This window comes from Aulonocara stuartgranti (genome assembly GCF_965226115.1).
Source record: "Aulonocara stuartgranti genome assembly, chromosome: 2".
In the NCBI taxonomy this organism is placed as follows: Eukaryota; Metazoa; Chordata; class Actinopteri; order Cichliformes; family Cichlidae; genus Aulonocara; species Aulonocara stuartgranti.
In genome coordinates this window covers 18,526,640-18,541,149 of record NC_138940.1, presented here as the reverse complement: position 1 = coordinate 18,541,149, position 14,510 = coordinate 18,526,640, and the positions used below count along the sequence as shown (strand labels likewise).

Below are 14,510 nucleotides of genomic sequence, written 5' to 3'. Positions count from 1 at the left end.
GCACTACGTCGAGACCAATCTGCGCCCACGGGAGACGGAGGGAGAGTGACAGTTAATTCACGGACCACAACAAGTATCACACGCTGCGTGCTACCATTGAGGTAGTCTGCACAGGCTGTGCATTGACTGGTGAACGTCGCCACGCTACGGTTGGATGCCCTTTATGATTGGACAAGGTATAGCTATAAGATGTTGGGGATTTCTGTGGATGTCATGTGGCCTGGGGAATATTTTATTTCAGAATATCTTCGGTATCCTCATTGGTCTTAGTTCCAGCCCGACACCATAACCCCAACAGTGCTTTTATTTTGCTTTTTGATGTATTCTGATTAATTAATCCCCTTTTTCTTATCACCAGTGTCATTATTTTTATTGGGTTTTACCCCTTTCTTGTGGGATTATTTTCCAACCGTGAGTGTTCAGAGCCGTACCGGCCTGTAAGTGGATGGGTGCTGACATGCATGCGGCAATAATGATGCTGAGTCAAGGGTCCTATTATACTTTGTTCTGTCTTTGCTGAGTTCATGTAAGAGTTTAAGCTAGTGTAAACGTGTTATATGCCTAGGAGAGAGAGGAGTGTTTTCAGGGCAGTCTCAGGTTTGTGGAAGACCAGCCCAGGGGTCCAGGATGGTGAGAGGTTTATCTATGTTTATCTGTTTGTTTTTGTTAGTTTTGCTTTGGGTTTATCTGTGGTTTATGTTGTGGCTCAAACAGGCACTGAAACACTGAGATATAACCAACGTGCAGGATCAGTCTATTATCGATTGTGGCACTATGACTCTGGATAATGTGAATAATCAACAGAAATCGGTCTCATTCATTAGCTGGAACGTCAAAGGGCTGAATAATTTGGTTAAAAGAAGCAAGGTATTTAGTCATTTGAAATCGCTCAAACCTGACGTGATGTTTCTACAGGAGACACACTTAAATACTAACTCCCAAAAAAGATTAGGTTGTAAGTGGATTGGACAAATATATCATTCACGTTTTAACTACAAAGCCAGGGGAACAGCAATCTTAATTAGGAAGGGGGTTCCATTTGAACACTCTGAAGTGATATCAGATCCTAATGGCAGATATGTTGTTGTAGTGGGCAAGTTGTTTAACACACCACTAATACTGGCTAATATTTATGGACCTAACTGGGACAACGCACAGTTCTTTCTTAATTTTTTTTCGACTCTCCCAGACCTTGTCTCCTATAAACTAATTCTAGGTGGAGACTTTAATTGTGTCCTTTCTCCCCAGCTGGACCGATCAAGCGTAAGGTCGAGCAACACCCTCTCGTCAGCAGCAGTGGCTATTAATTCCCTACTTCGTTCTTACGGCTTATCAGACCCTTGGCGTGCAACAAACCCATCTACGAAGCAATTTTCCTTTTTTTCCCCTGTACATCATAGTTACTCCAGGATTGATTACTTCATTGTCGATAACCAGCTACTTCCCTTAATTTCCAGCACCAAATACCACAGTATAGTGTTGTCAGATCATAGCCCTGTGCAGATGGGTCTGGTTTTTCCAGGTAATGTAGCGCCCCAACGAACGTGGCGGCTAGACCCCCTATTACTTTTATGTGAACGCTTTAAAACGTTTCTCAGCAATCAGATTGACTTCTTTCTAGAAATTAATGACACCCAGGATGTGTCGAGGGGAGTCTTGTGGGAGTCTATGAAAGCCTATATTAGGGGCCAAGTTATTTCTTATGTGGCACACAGAGACAAGGAGCGCTCTAAACGACTTAAAGAACTGGCTGACAAGATTGCGGATATGGATAGGCGTTACGCTCTTTCACCTACGCCAGATCTTTTTAAGGAGAAATTACTGTTGCAAACTGAATTTGACACGCTTATGACATGGAGAGCCGAAAGAAATATTTTTAAATCCAGGCAGGTATATTATGAGCATGGAGATAAAGCGGGGAGGCTCCTTGCACTTCAGCTCAAACAGCGGTCAGCTGAGCGCGTGATTTCGGGAATTGAAATAGGTGCTGATTCGATATCTGACGACCCCCGAGTCATTAATGACCAGTTCAAATATTTTTACTCTACCCTATATCAATCAGAGGTGGGCAGTAATTCATCCGAGATCTACTCGTTTCTTGACTCGCTGGATCTTCCCAAGCTCTCTCCGGACGCTCAGTCGCCTTTGGAACAGCCGTTGTCGATTGAAGAGATAACGAACGCTATTAAATTATCTCAGACTGGAAGGTCGCCAGGTCCGGACGGTTTCCCCATGGAGTTTTACAAGGAATTCTCTTCGAAGCTCACACCTATTTTAGAATCAGTTTATGCTAAATCTTTTGCTACTGGCAATCTGCCGCAGACGCTTACCCAGGCCACGATCTCAGTCTTACTAAAGAAAGATAAAGATCCTGTACAGTGTAGCTCATACAGGCCAATAAGTCTTTTGTGCTGTGACTATAAGATTTTAACCAAAACTCTTGCACTACGGTTGGACCCTATTATTTCCACCATTATTAATGAGGACCAAACGGGCTTCATTCCCGGACGGCAGTCATTTTTTAATGTGAGACGACTGTTTAATGTGGTATTCTCCCCCCATTCGACAATACAACCGGAAGTTATTCTGAGCCTTGACGCTGAAAAGGCGTTTGATAGAATCGAATGGTCCTACCTTTTCACAGTTCTGGAGAAATTCGGCATGGGACCTACTTTTTGTAGATGGATTAAAGTCCTATATTCAACGCCTATGGCTGCAGTCAGGACAAATGGTCTGATTTCGGAATATTTTTCGCTCTACAGGGGGACGAGGCAGGGCTGTTGCCTGTCACCCTTCCTGTTTGACATTGCGATCGAACCGCTGGCAATTGCTATCAGATCTGATGAGAGGATTAAAGGTATATCCAGGGGTGAGGTAACTCATAAAACTCTGCTTTATGCTGATGATCTCCTTTTGCAGATATCAGACCCAATTGGGAGTATGCCCCACCTTTTCCGCTGGCTGCGGGAGTTCAGCAACATATCGGGGTATAAGGTTAATTTATCAAAATCTTTACTGTTTCCATTGAACAATCTGGCAAAACAGACCACTTATGACGATTTGCCTTTTAAAATTGAAAATGACAAATTCACATATTTGGGACTGGAAATAGCTGGCTCGATTAAGACTATTTTCCAGTATAACTACAGGTCTATTCTGGACAGTACTAAATCTGATCTGGGTAGGTGGTCAAAACTTCCACTTTCGCTGGCAGGACGGATAAATGTGGTGAAGATGACTGTAATGCCCAGGTTTCTTTATCTATTCCAAATGATCCCCATCTTTCTCCCCAAATCCTATTTTGCCCAGCTGGATCGCTTTGTCTCTTTGTTCATATGGAACAAAAAACCTGCACGCATAAGGAGAGCAAGCCTGGAGAGAGCTAAAGCTGATGGTGGTTTGGGCTTACCTAATTTCTTATTCTATTATTGGGCTGCTAACATTGTCAAGCTGACATATTGGATAACCATGTTTGCGGATGGGGAGGGTCCAGTCTGGGCAGATATGGAACTGAGAGCTACACTCCCAATCTCTCCGATTTCGATCTTAACTGCCCCTCTCCCACTGAATGTCAAAGCATCTGGGCTGAACTCCAATTTGGTGGTTCAAAATTCAATTAAGATCTGGGGTCAATTCAGGAAACATTTTAACTTGACAAATACTTGTAGCTTTTCTCCGATAATGTTCAACCATCTTTTTACACCATCTCAAATAGATCATTCATTTGCAGTCTGGCACAGAAACGGTCTGGTTTTCTTTCAAGATCTCTTCACTGAGGATGGCTTTGTCTCATTTAAATATTTGTGTGAAGACCATAACTTACCAAAGTCTCACTACTTCAGATACCTTCAGGCTCGGAGTTTTGCCTCTAAATTTCTCCCAGGGTACCCGTCTCTGCCCTCTAAGGACCTACTGTATCTAGTTCTTAATGTGAGTCAGCCCACTAAAAGAGCAATATCGAAGATTTATGCATTGATTCTTGAAAGCTGCCCTCATACATGGGACAAACCTAAGGCGGCGTGGGAAGGGGAGGTTGGAGAACTCATGTCAGAAGACATCTGGAAGAAAGCCATACAGCGTATACATACGTCTTCTCTCTGTATTAGACATGGCCTGATTCAATTTAAGGTCGTCCACAGGCTCCACTATTCTAATGACAGACTGTCTAAACTGTACCCTGATGTTGCACCGAATTGTCCTAGATGTGATTACTCTCCTGTTTCTTTGGGGCACATGTTTTGGTCATGTCCCTCCCTGTATGGTTTCTGGACATCAATTTTTCAATCACTGTCAGCTATATCGGGTGAAACACTGCGGCCTGACTCTTTGATAGCTATCTTCGGTGTACCTCGGGAAGAGCTGAGACTCTCTCCCCTCCACAAAAACGCAATAGCCTTTGCCTCGTTGCATGCCCGCCGTCTGATACTGCTGAGCTGGAAGGCGTCGAACCCTCCTTCCTACGTCCATTGGATTAGAGAGGTGATGTTGGGATTAGCTCTGGAAAAAATTAGGTATACCGTGCGCGGCTTGGAGAGTAAATATGACAAAACCTGGTCACGGTTCATAACTCATGTCAAGAGTCTGTCTTTTGCCTGATTTATTGTTCTTTACTTGTTGGTAATTTATGCTCTTGCTCTCTTCTCGGACTGCTGTCCATAGTCTCCTCAATGCCCGTACTTTGACTGTTGGGATTTCTTTATTCCCTTTTTCTTCTTTGTTTCTTCTCTCATGTGCCGGGGTCCGGCTGTTGGTGCTATAATGACTGTCACAGATTGGTTTGAGTGTTTCTCCCCTTTTTTTTTTTTTTTTTTTTTTGTGTTGTGTGTATTGTGCTTCCTGGTTGTGGGGATGCCACCTGGATGGGGGTGGGGGGTAGGGTTCGCAACTTTTGTAAGAAATTCTGGACTGTTTTGTTGGAAAACTATAAATAAAGTTGTAAAAAAAAAAAAAAAAAAAAAAAAAATACCAAAGTGATAGTAAATGTCAAATGCTCATAAAAATAAAAAACAAAGAAAATAAGCCACCACTAGACAGCAGAAGATAAACATTATGTTAATAAAATCCCAGAATTAATGTCTGCATATTAATAGTGTGACTCAGCAACTAACTTTAAGCAAGTGATTTAAATGCTATTATGACAGATAATTAGCCACGCCTCCCATGTAGATTGTATAAAGGAAAAAAGCAAAGCAGGAGTTTTTTAAGGCTGGCAGAAAACTTTGAAAGTGACTCCTGAGTCAGAGCAGGATAACCCTGCCCTGCCTCCTGCCCCTCCTTCATGCAGTGGAAGTTTTGTGTTTTAGGAGAAAACTTTGATGAAACCATATTTTTCACAGGAACTTCGAGAGGGACACGCAGTACAAGAGGAAAAGAGTATTTATCAGAGCATCGCTGCGTCCTTCTCTAGTGTAAAGTTGTAAAAAAAGAGTCACATTTTTTGATGGTTAACACTGAAAAACATGCACTGAATCTATTTAATGTTTGAAAGCAGTTTTGTTTGTAGGATGTAACCAAGAATTACAAAGCGCAGTAAAGTTCTTCAAGTAGTTCAGCTGTAAACTTTCATGTATTTGTATGTGTATTATTAAAACAAGTATCCAAGATTCATTTTAAAGGGTTTTATGAATTTTTATAAATTCTTTAGATGATTTTGTTAGAGATTGCTTAGTTAAACTACACATCAGAATAAACTCATAAAGGATATAAAAATAAGAACATAACTAATGACCTTACATTCCCCTAGGTATCGATCACTGTAGCACGGTGCGCTTCATGTTAAAGCAGCCGTCATGTAAACACGTGTTTAAACAACTGTGTTGCTAGGCAACCCGGGGTGGCTTTACATTCATTTGTCTGGGGTCAAAATGACATTCTGGGTAAAAGTGATCATAATTTCTTTCTATCGATTCCACACACCCCAAAATTCAGGATTTGATCAATATCTTTATTTTAGAAAAGGTCGAAGACGACGGGATTTTAATACCATTTTAAAAGTGGTGATGCCCTCCAGTTGTCTACCACAATAGTTTCATTGTTTTGTCCATAGATGGTAATGTCAGGAGCAGTTCTGTACTTTACGTGCATGTTTCTCGACAGCAGCCTTGCATTTTGGTTTATTTCAGCTGTAAAAACTTACTTTTAGAGTCAGCCTCCCGTCAGAGGTTGTTATTGAGTTCGTTAGTTGATGTCTTACTAAATTTGCCATTTCATTTGAAAGACAGCAGCAGTGGTCATCATGCCGCAGTTTCAGCCAGGATGCAAATATCTCAACTAATGTTGCATAAAATTGCATTATTTTAAAAGTTATTTAAGGGTGATTTAAAAGTGATTTTTGAATTAGTTTAGCTGTTACTGATATATTTCTTGAATGTGTTATTCTATTGAAAGATTTATATTTTTGTCTCTTTTGTTAACGTAACAATGGCTGGTTTTACTGGTTTTAAACTAACATGGATATCAAACCAGTAAACTGACAGCCGAACAGGTCAAAGTTAGTCCTTGCATTATTCATTCCAAAACTTGGTGACAGTTCAGCAAACAGATCCTTCAGATTAGCAAGGAAATGGTAAAGTTAGTGTTTTTTTACAATGACAGAAAAACAGAACCTGCCAGCTAACCTTGATACAACAGGAAGAGCTGTTTTCCCTTTTTAATGCGTCTGCCTCAAAGGTTGAAATAATTCGCAGTAATTGCATGCTAATGTAGGCAAAGGTGCCTGGAGGGTAAACGAGTACACAGGAGGAGTGTCAGAAGGTGAGCTGGGGAATCAGCTCCCATCTGCTGCAGCACTTTAGAGGCCGTGGACTCTAACACCACGGACAAGAAAGGACAGATGCTCCGTGGTAGAGACTGAGGGCGCGAGCATCTGTATTTCTGTCCAGGAACAGTCATTCTCTTTGTGTGTGGTGGTGTGTGTCAGAGGGACAGATGCTGGCGTAGCGGGTGCTCCGTCCCCTGACAGGTGACAACTCTAACTGCTTTGAAAACCTTATGGCCAACAGACCAGGGTCACATTGTTAGTTAAACACTTTCTGATTCTCCAGGGCGCTCGCTTTAACCTGCCTTGATGTGCTGGGGGGACTGTTAATTGGGTTCTACTGAAAGTGCACAAAGTCCCTGTTTCATGCCCATAATGAACACTTTGAGACCTGAATGGCAGAAAAATTTGTTCAAACTGTCCGACCTTTAAAATAATGTATATTTGCTCATTCTTGAGCAAATGGGTGAGGAAGCATTACCTCTATGGGGGCTCTATGGGTGCAACGATTTATTAAGACGTGTAACTGTCAAAATAAACCATCTCATCTCTGTAAAATGATGATAATTTAGTGAATGTGCCGTTTGGGACCACCGATACATTCATACACCACCAGAAACACTTTGGATATCACTTTGACGTTAACGTTAAACAACAATGGTGCTGAGCTGCTTCTTTGAACACATTTTGATATGAATGCTACATTATGAGCTGGAGCGGGCGAGATATTACTGATAGGCGGGTTTCATCAATCTTTTTCATAGATTTCTTTATTTTTGTGTAAATAAGAAACATTAGCCAAAAATAAATGTTAGCTTCTCCATAATATTCTGCTTCTGTAGAAATTAAATTGTTTGTATGTATCGGGTCTTTTGTTATGTGTCTAATTTGTTATCTGCAATCAGCTCTGCTCCAGGTGCATAAATCAAAGTTACCTGTGCTGCAACAATCAGCAATTAGTAGGACCTCAGGTTAGAGCCTGCCATGCTCACCTGGCTTCATATCACACACATGTCAACATCACCTTCTGAGAGGAGACTGTGAGTCAGACATCCATGGTGGAACAGCTGCAATGATCTGCAGCAGACACATATAAGAGAAGACAGGAATTACAAACCAGTAACATCACACCAGTCAAAATGTGGTTCACAGAATAGTTTGAATGATTTTGTTAGTTTTCCATGAGGTTAAGATAGTTGTGAAGGAGAAGGACTTTGGAGTAAACTGATGTTAACCACCTGACATGTTACGGGAGGTCTGTTAAGAGAGCCTCCGTGCAAAAAGAATAGGAATTCTAGTAGGGACCAGCAACAAACCACCACGCACACACTGCAATGGGTTACACAAAATTTATTTGTTCTTCCTCTAGGCAAACTACCGGCTGAAGACAACCCCGGCCAGGGATCCAAAGCCCAAAGACCACCGCGGTCCGAGTTCTTCGCCTAGTTACAAACAGGGGAGAGAGGGTCACTGCACGAACACGCAACCAACACGTATCAATCCTGCAGCTCCCTAAAACAGGTTTGCCACCCACCTTTTCAGGCTTTAACTTTGTTCGAGGCTGGGTCTCCACATTACCTCCCGGCAGTTAAACTTCCCCGAGCTGGTCCAGTTCTTCTTATCGGGGCGCAGGAGGTCTCCAGTCTAGTGCTCGTTTTCCTCTTTTCCAACACGTCCCTTTTTTTCCAGCACGTCCTCTCTTTTCCAGCACGTCCTCTCACAGCTCCATAGGAATACGTCCTCCTTTCCACGTCCTCCGTTTCGTTAAAAGCAAAAACCAGGCCAGGCTAAAAAAAAATCCTTTCTATTAAAAATGCGCACACTTTGTCCTGGATCTCCGGGGCTCTCCTGCTTCACCGAGGTCCTACTAAAAACAACAACCACACTTCCTGCTTCCTCTCCCCTTTATAAAGAGGAACTCCAATCAGCCGCTCCCTGTATTCAACTCCGCCTCACTGGCAGCTGGGCTAGAGTAAAATCTCCCCTCCCACACAGGTGCAACAACCGTAAATAAACACAAAAACATGCAATTAATCCAAAACAAACTCAAAAACAAAACCAACAAAACTTAGGGGGGGGGGGGGGGGTTTCTCTCCGTCCTTTCCCACCATGCTATACTCCGTAACACCCACCCCAACTTTTTCCTAGCCCGTCCTCGGGCACTCTACTAAGTATATCGAGGTGGGGGCTTCCCGAGATTTTCACGGGCAGATCTCCTTAAACCCTCCTGAGTTGCAGGGGCGGACTTGTTGGAGGACGGATAGTGACCTGGCCCTGGCATCTGCTGTGCCATACTCCATAGAAGTAACCACTGGTCTGAGGCTGTCGCTATATCATGCGCAGCTGCCGTTCCTGGTTCTAAGGCGCCACCTCCTGTTTTATCATTGACGGAAGGCAAGAAAGTACATATGCGCAGGCGATTACGATGGACCACTCTAACAGGCCCATCTTTACCTTCTGGCCGAACCCTGTAGACTGGGTTCATAGGGTTTGGCTGGCCAACTACAATTTGGATCTCTTCCTCCCAGTGTGCTGCCAGTTTACCCTGTCCGTCCCTTCTTGTCGTATGGACTAGAACCCTTTCCCCCGGGAGCAATGGTGCTGCCCTAGCCCCAACATCATACCTGTCCTTCATCCGGCCTGCAGCCTTCTGGCTGCTCTTTTCCACCATCTGGTATGCCAGCCTCAAGCGCTCATGATGTCTCCTCACCCACTCCTGCGTCGTGGTTGACTCCATGGGTCTCTTCGTCCCCATAAACAGCTCGCCTGGCAGACGAGCATTCCATCCAAACATCAGGTAATGGGGGGTGTAACCTGTAGACGCATGGACAGAGTTATTATAAGCCTGGAGCAGTTCGGGCAAACATTGTACCCACCGAGTCCGCCTCTCTTCCTCTAGGGTGGACAGCATATTTATTAATGTCTGATTGAAACGTTCACAGGCCCCATTTCCCTGAGGATGATAGGCAGTAGTTCGACTTTTCCGACAATTATAATACTGACAGAGCTCCTTTATGAGGGCGGACTCGAAATTAGCACCTTGATCCGAGTGCAGTTGTTCTGGGCATCCAATTGGCTGAATAATATGTTTCAACAACATCTTCGCTGTAGTTGCAGCGGTCTGGTCCCTGGTAGGTATTGCCCAAGCATACTTTGTAAACAAATCAGTGGCGACCAAAATGTACTGGTATGAGTCTGCCGGTCTACCTAATGTCAGGAAATCAACTGCCACGGTTTGGAGAGGTGCGTGTGTAAGAACAGGACTAAGTGGGGCCTGACCGTCACCACGACCTTTATGACGTACACACCGTTCACAGGATGTTGTCCAGTCCCGCACTCTCTTCTCCATTTGAAGCCAATAAAAACTACGGCGCAGCATCGAAAGTGTCTTTGCCACCCCCAAATGACCATTCCTTTCATGGAAAGCCTTCCATGTTGGTTGCTGTTCCTCCAAAGGAACAAGGATTTGGTAGTACGCCTCACAGGTGTTGGAATCCACCCCCCTGCGGACCAGAACACCCTCCAACAACTCCAGCCGTGACCATTGTTTCATGTAGTTTAAGACTGCAGTAGGCTCCTGGCGTCTTTCCTCCCCAGATGGCATCTTTCCTCGGGCCATGTAGTATCTCACTCTATGCAGCGTGGGGTCCTGCTCTTGTAAGCCTTGCCAGCATCCTGGATCCCAATCGATGTTCACAGCCTGAACCCATGCTTTTTCGTCCACCCTCTGTGGAGGCACCAAATCCTGGGGTTGCACCTGCAATGGCATTCTAGACAGAACATCAGCATTCACATTTTCCTGGCCAGGCCGATACTTAATATCAAATTGATAATTTGCGAGCTGGGCTACCCACCGTTGTTCCACTGCGCCCACTTTTGCAGTCGATAAATGGACCAATGGATTATTATCAGTATAAACTGTGAACAGAGACCCCCATAGATAATCTTTAAATTTCTCAGTCACCGCCCACTTCAAAGCGAGCAGCTCCAGTTTAAAGGAGCTATAGTTTGCATCATCCCTTTCGGCGGGTGCTAAGCTTCTGCTAGCATAGGCTATCACACATTCCTTCCCATCTTGTACTTGAGACAGTACTGCACCAAGGCCCACTTTACTGGCATCCGTATAAAGCCGGAAGGGTAATCTGAAATCAGCAAAAGCTAAAATAGGAGCCTCGAGCAATTTCTGCTTCAGAAGATCAAAGGACTGCTGACAATCCTCATCCCAATTTATGGGGATATTCTGTTTTTTATTCTTCGGTACTCCCACTAGCAGCGAGTTAAGAGGCCTAGCAACACCCGCAAACCCTGCAATGAACTGCCGATAATAACCGGCAAAGCCCAAGAAGGAACGCACCTGATGAATAGTCTGCAGGGCCGGCCACTTCTGTACAGCGGCAATCTTATCAGGGTCCGGAGCCACACCCTCACTGTTCACCAGGTGACCCAGGAACTTCACCTGTTGCTGGAAAAGAACACATTTATCAGGTCGCAACTTCAGCCCATAGCTCTTCAATCTTGCAAACACTGCCTGCAGATGTTCTAGGTGGCTGTCAAAATCCGGTGAATATACTATCACATCAGACAAAACTAGACAAAAGCGGACTCTGTGATTTGACTCTGTGACTCTGTGATTTGACTTCCCAAACAACTCTGCATCAACATTTGAAATGTTGCTGGAGCATTACACAATCCAAAAGGCATTCTTTCAAACTCATACAAGCCAAAAGGAGTACAAAATGCAGTTTTTTCCCTGTCAGCTTCAGAAACTTTCACTTGCCAATACCCACTTGCTAGATCAAGGGTGGAGTAGTATTTTGATTTAGTCAGCATCGTCAAGGTCTCTTCAATTCTAGGTAATGGATGGGCGTCTTTATGTGTCACTGCATTCAACTTGCGGTAATCCACACAAAATCTCAATTCCCCATTCTTTTTCCTTACCAGGACAATGGGTGCTGCCCAGGGACTTGTACTCTCTCGCACCACCCCTGATCGAATCATATTATTCAGCAATTCTCGCACTTCCTGATACATTTTAGGGGGGATTGGCCTATACCGCTCTCTAATAGGAGGTGCCATACCTGTCGGAATAGAGTGCGTAATTACATCTGTGTGGCCATAATCCTCTTCGTCGGCAGCAAACACATCGCCCCACTTCCTCAAGAGACCATTTAACTTTTCCTGCTCCTCCATAGATAGATTCGACCGCCCTTGTGTCATAACTTCAATGTGAGGAGCTTTACCAGATGGTTCCGAGCTCACCTGGGATACGCCCACTTCAACGATGCCTGGCCTGGTTTGCTCAAACGTGACTTCAAAAGGTTCCTGAATGTCGACATTTTCCGTGGAGAATGTAGCCAGGGCCTCATAACGTCGTAACGTAATAGGAAAAGGATTGAGATTCCTTACTTTGATGGGGACCCGGCCTCTATAGACAGTTCCTTGCGATCGAGCAACGGCAACTGTACTAGGCCCTTCCAATGGCTCCACCAAGATACATTGTCCTTTCCTCAGTGTCTGTGGGGCCCTAGCCCAAATCACCTGCTCACTGTGCTCAGGGATCTTCACCGGGTGGCGGTAAGCGGGTCGCAGGGTCCCTACTTGTGGTACGGGGACAGCTGCCTGAATTCTTTGACAGTCCTGAAAAGCAGATGCCCACGCTTGTTGAGCGTCTACAGTCGAGCCAACAGGCCAGGTCTGGGTCTGCGTCTGAGGTTTCAAAAAAAACACATCCCAACATGGAACGATGATGTTCATACCTAATATAGGTAATGCATTAGAATTATTGGGGTCGTCCTTTGAAATCACAATTCCCATATCTTTCAGGGTAATGTCTCCCACCTGTACTTCAGCTAACACATAGCCCACGTAAGGAATAGCCAATCCATTCGCGGCCTTCAGCTTTAGCCAATTAAGATCACTCTCTTTCCCCGGCTCCTGTTCACCAAACAATCTCCTAAAACAGGCTTGTGGCATTAATGTTACATTAGACCCAGTATCCAGCAAAAATGTCACTTCTTTACCATCAATGAATACTTCTACTTGACGGCATGCCCCTAAAAATTGAGGGTGGTTTAACTGAGTTGGACCACTATCATCCTTTCCAATCACCTGGCCCATAGCGACTGGATTTACTCGTTTAAAGCCATCTGAGATGAAGTGCCCCGACACTCTCTTGCCATGTGTCCACTAACTCCACACCTACTACAAATAGGCTGCCCATGCTCATCCCACTTGTGCCGTGGTCGCTCCACTAACCGTGGGGTTTGCTTTGTCACCGGGGGTGGCTCGGACACTTCAACACCTCCCCTATATTGAGGGGAACTAAGGTTCCACCTTTCTCGCTCACCTCTAGGAGCTGAAAACGTCCGTGGCATTGGTGCTGGTCGGACAAATTCCCTCAGCTCCTCCTGAAGAGTATTTTTGAGATCCATAATTTGCTCCTTCATTTCTGCAAGGATCTCCACTTTAAACTTATCTCTCCAATTCAGAGTATCCTGCCACTTTAAATCCCCTCTTACTACAGCACAAGCGGAGTCCTCATGTACGCCATACAGCGCATCCGCTTCCAATTGCAGAGCCTCTTTACGCACCTGTTCAAATGAGAGGTCAGGATCGTGCCTTAATAAACGCCGCAGATCACGCTGTATCTCACCCTCCCTAAGACCCAAGACAAACTGATCACGCAGGTGCAGGTCAGCCCGCCGAAACCCTTGTGGCTCTTTTGTCTGCAGGCGATGGCCCAACTCCCTTAAGCGTAACGTGAACTTTCTAATAGGCTCTTCTGTCCTTTGTCTACATTCATAAAACATGGCACGCAGGGTACCCACGGCTGTTTTGTCCCCATACAGTTCTTTAAGCTGAAGAAAGATTTTATCTGGCGTATCCCGCTCCGCTTGTTCCAGAATAAGAATTTCACGTCGTGATTCTCCTCCTAATGCACTCAATACAAAATCACATTGCTGTTCTATCGACCACTTTTGAGCACGGAGCATTGCGCTAATTTGACTCTCCCAATCTTCATAATTCGTATTAAGCCCACAAAATTTTGGTACCCAGGGCGCACCGATAAAAAATGGTGACGCCATATTCCTGGTTTCAGATAACTCATCCGCCATATTAATCAGTCTAAGGCAGGTAGGTTTGTATACTGGTCACAAATCCTGTCGACAAACGCCAAATGTTACGGGAGGTCTGTTAAGAGAGCCTCCGTGCAAAAAGAATAGGAATTCTAGTAGGGACCAGCAACAAACCACCACGCACACACTGCAATGGGTTACACAAAATTTATTTGTTCTTCCTCTAGGCAAACTACCGGCTGAAGACAACCCCGGCCAGGGATCCAAAGCCCAAAGACCACCGCGGTCCGAGTTCTTCGCCTAGTTACAAACAGGGGAGAGAGGGTCACTGCACGAACACGCAACCAACACGTATCAATCCTGCAGCTCCCTAAAACAGGTTTGCCACCCACCGTTTCAGGCTTTAACTTTGTTCGAGGCTGGGTCTCCACATTACCTCCCGGCAGTTAAACTTCCCCGAGCTGGTCCAGTTCTTCTTATCGGGGCGCAGGAGGTCTCCAGTCTAGTGCTCGTTTTCCTCTTTTCCAACACGTCCCTTTTTTTCCAGCACGTCCTCTCTTTTCCAGCACGTCCTCTCACAGCTCCATAGGAATACGTCCTCCTTTCCACGTCCTCCGTTTCGTTAAAAGCAAAAACCAGGCCAGGCTAAAAAAAAATCCTTTCTATTAAAAATGCAC

General features: G+C 44.7%; 2 protein-coding genes across 2 annotated transcripts in view; one reads left to right on the top strand and one right to left on the bottom strand.

Annotated features, from left to right (window-relative positions):
- LOC309688152 (uncharacterized protein) overlaps positions 1-14,510 on the top strand; it is a 180,087-nt gene that overhangs the window by 27,821 nt on the left and 137,756 nt on the right. The gene's annotated exons all lie outside the window — the stretch shown is intronic.
- On the bottom strand, positions 8,091-14,061 carry LOC309688065 (uncharacterized protein). Its single transcript, XM_082503495.1, has 5 exons — positions 12,017-14,061; positions 11,112-11,219; positions 9,382-9,571; positions 8,292-8,544; positions 8,091-8,199 (listed from the first exon to the last, which is right to left on the bottom strand). The coding sequence occupies exons 1-3, from the start codon at positions 12,872-12,874 to the stop codon at positions 9,551-9,553; spliced, it is 987 nt and encodes a 328-aa protein (XP_082359621.1). The 5' UTR covers positions 12,875-14,061; the 3' UTR covers positions 8,091-8,199; positions 8,292-8,544; positions 9,382-9,550.

Bases quoted from the DNA above. Each gene is read 5' to 3' on its own strand.
- LOC309688065 (XM_082503495.1), bottom strand. From the start codon at position 12,874: ATGGGCCAGGTGATTGGAAAGGATGATAGTGGTCCAACTCAGTTAAAC. The intron at 11,220-12,016 runs GTGAGCTCGGAA...GTTCTTTTCCAG, and splicing joins TTGAAGTGGGCGTATCCCAG to CAACAGGTGAAGTTCCTGGG. The intron at 9,572-11,111 runs GTGCGTTCCTTC...ATGCGTCTACAG, and splicing joins CCCTGCAGACTATTCATCAG to GTTACACCCCCCATTACCTG.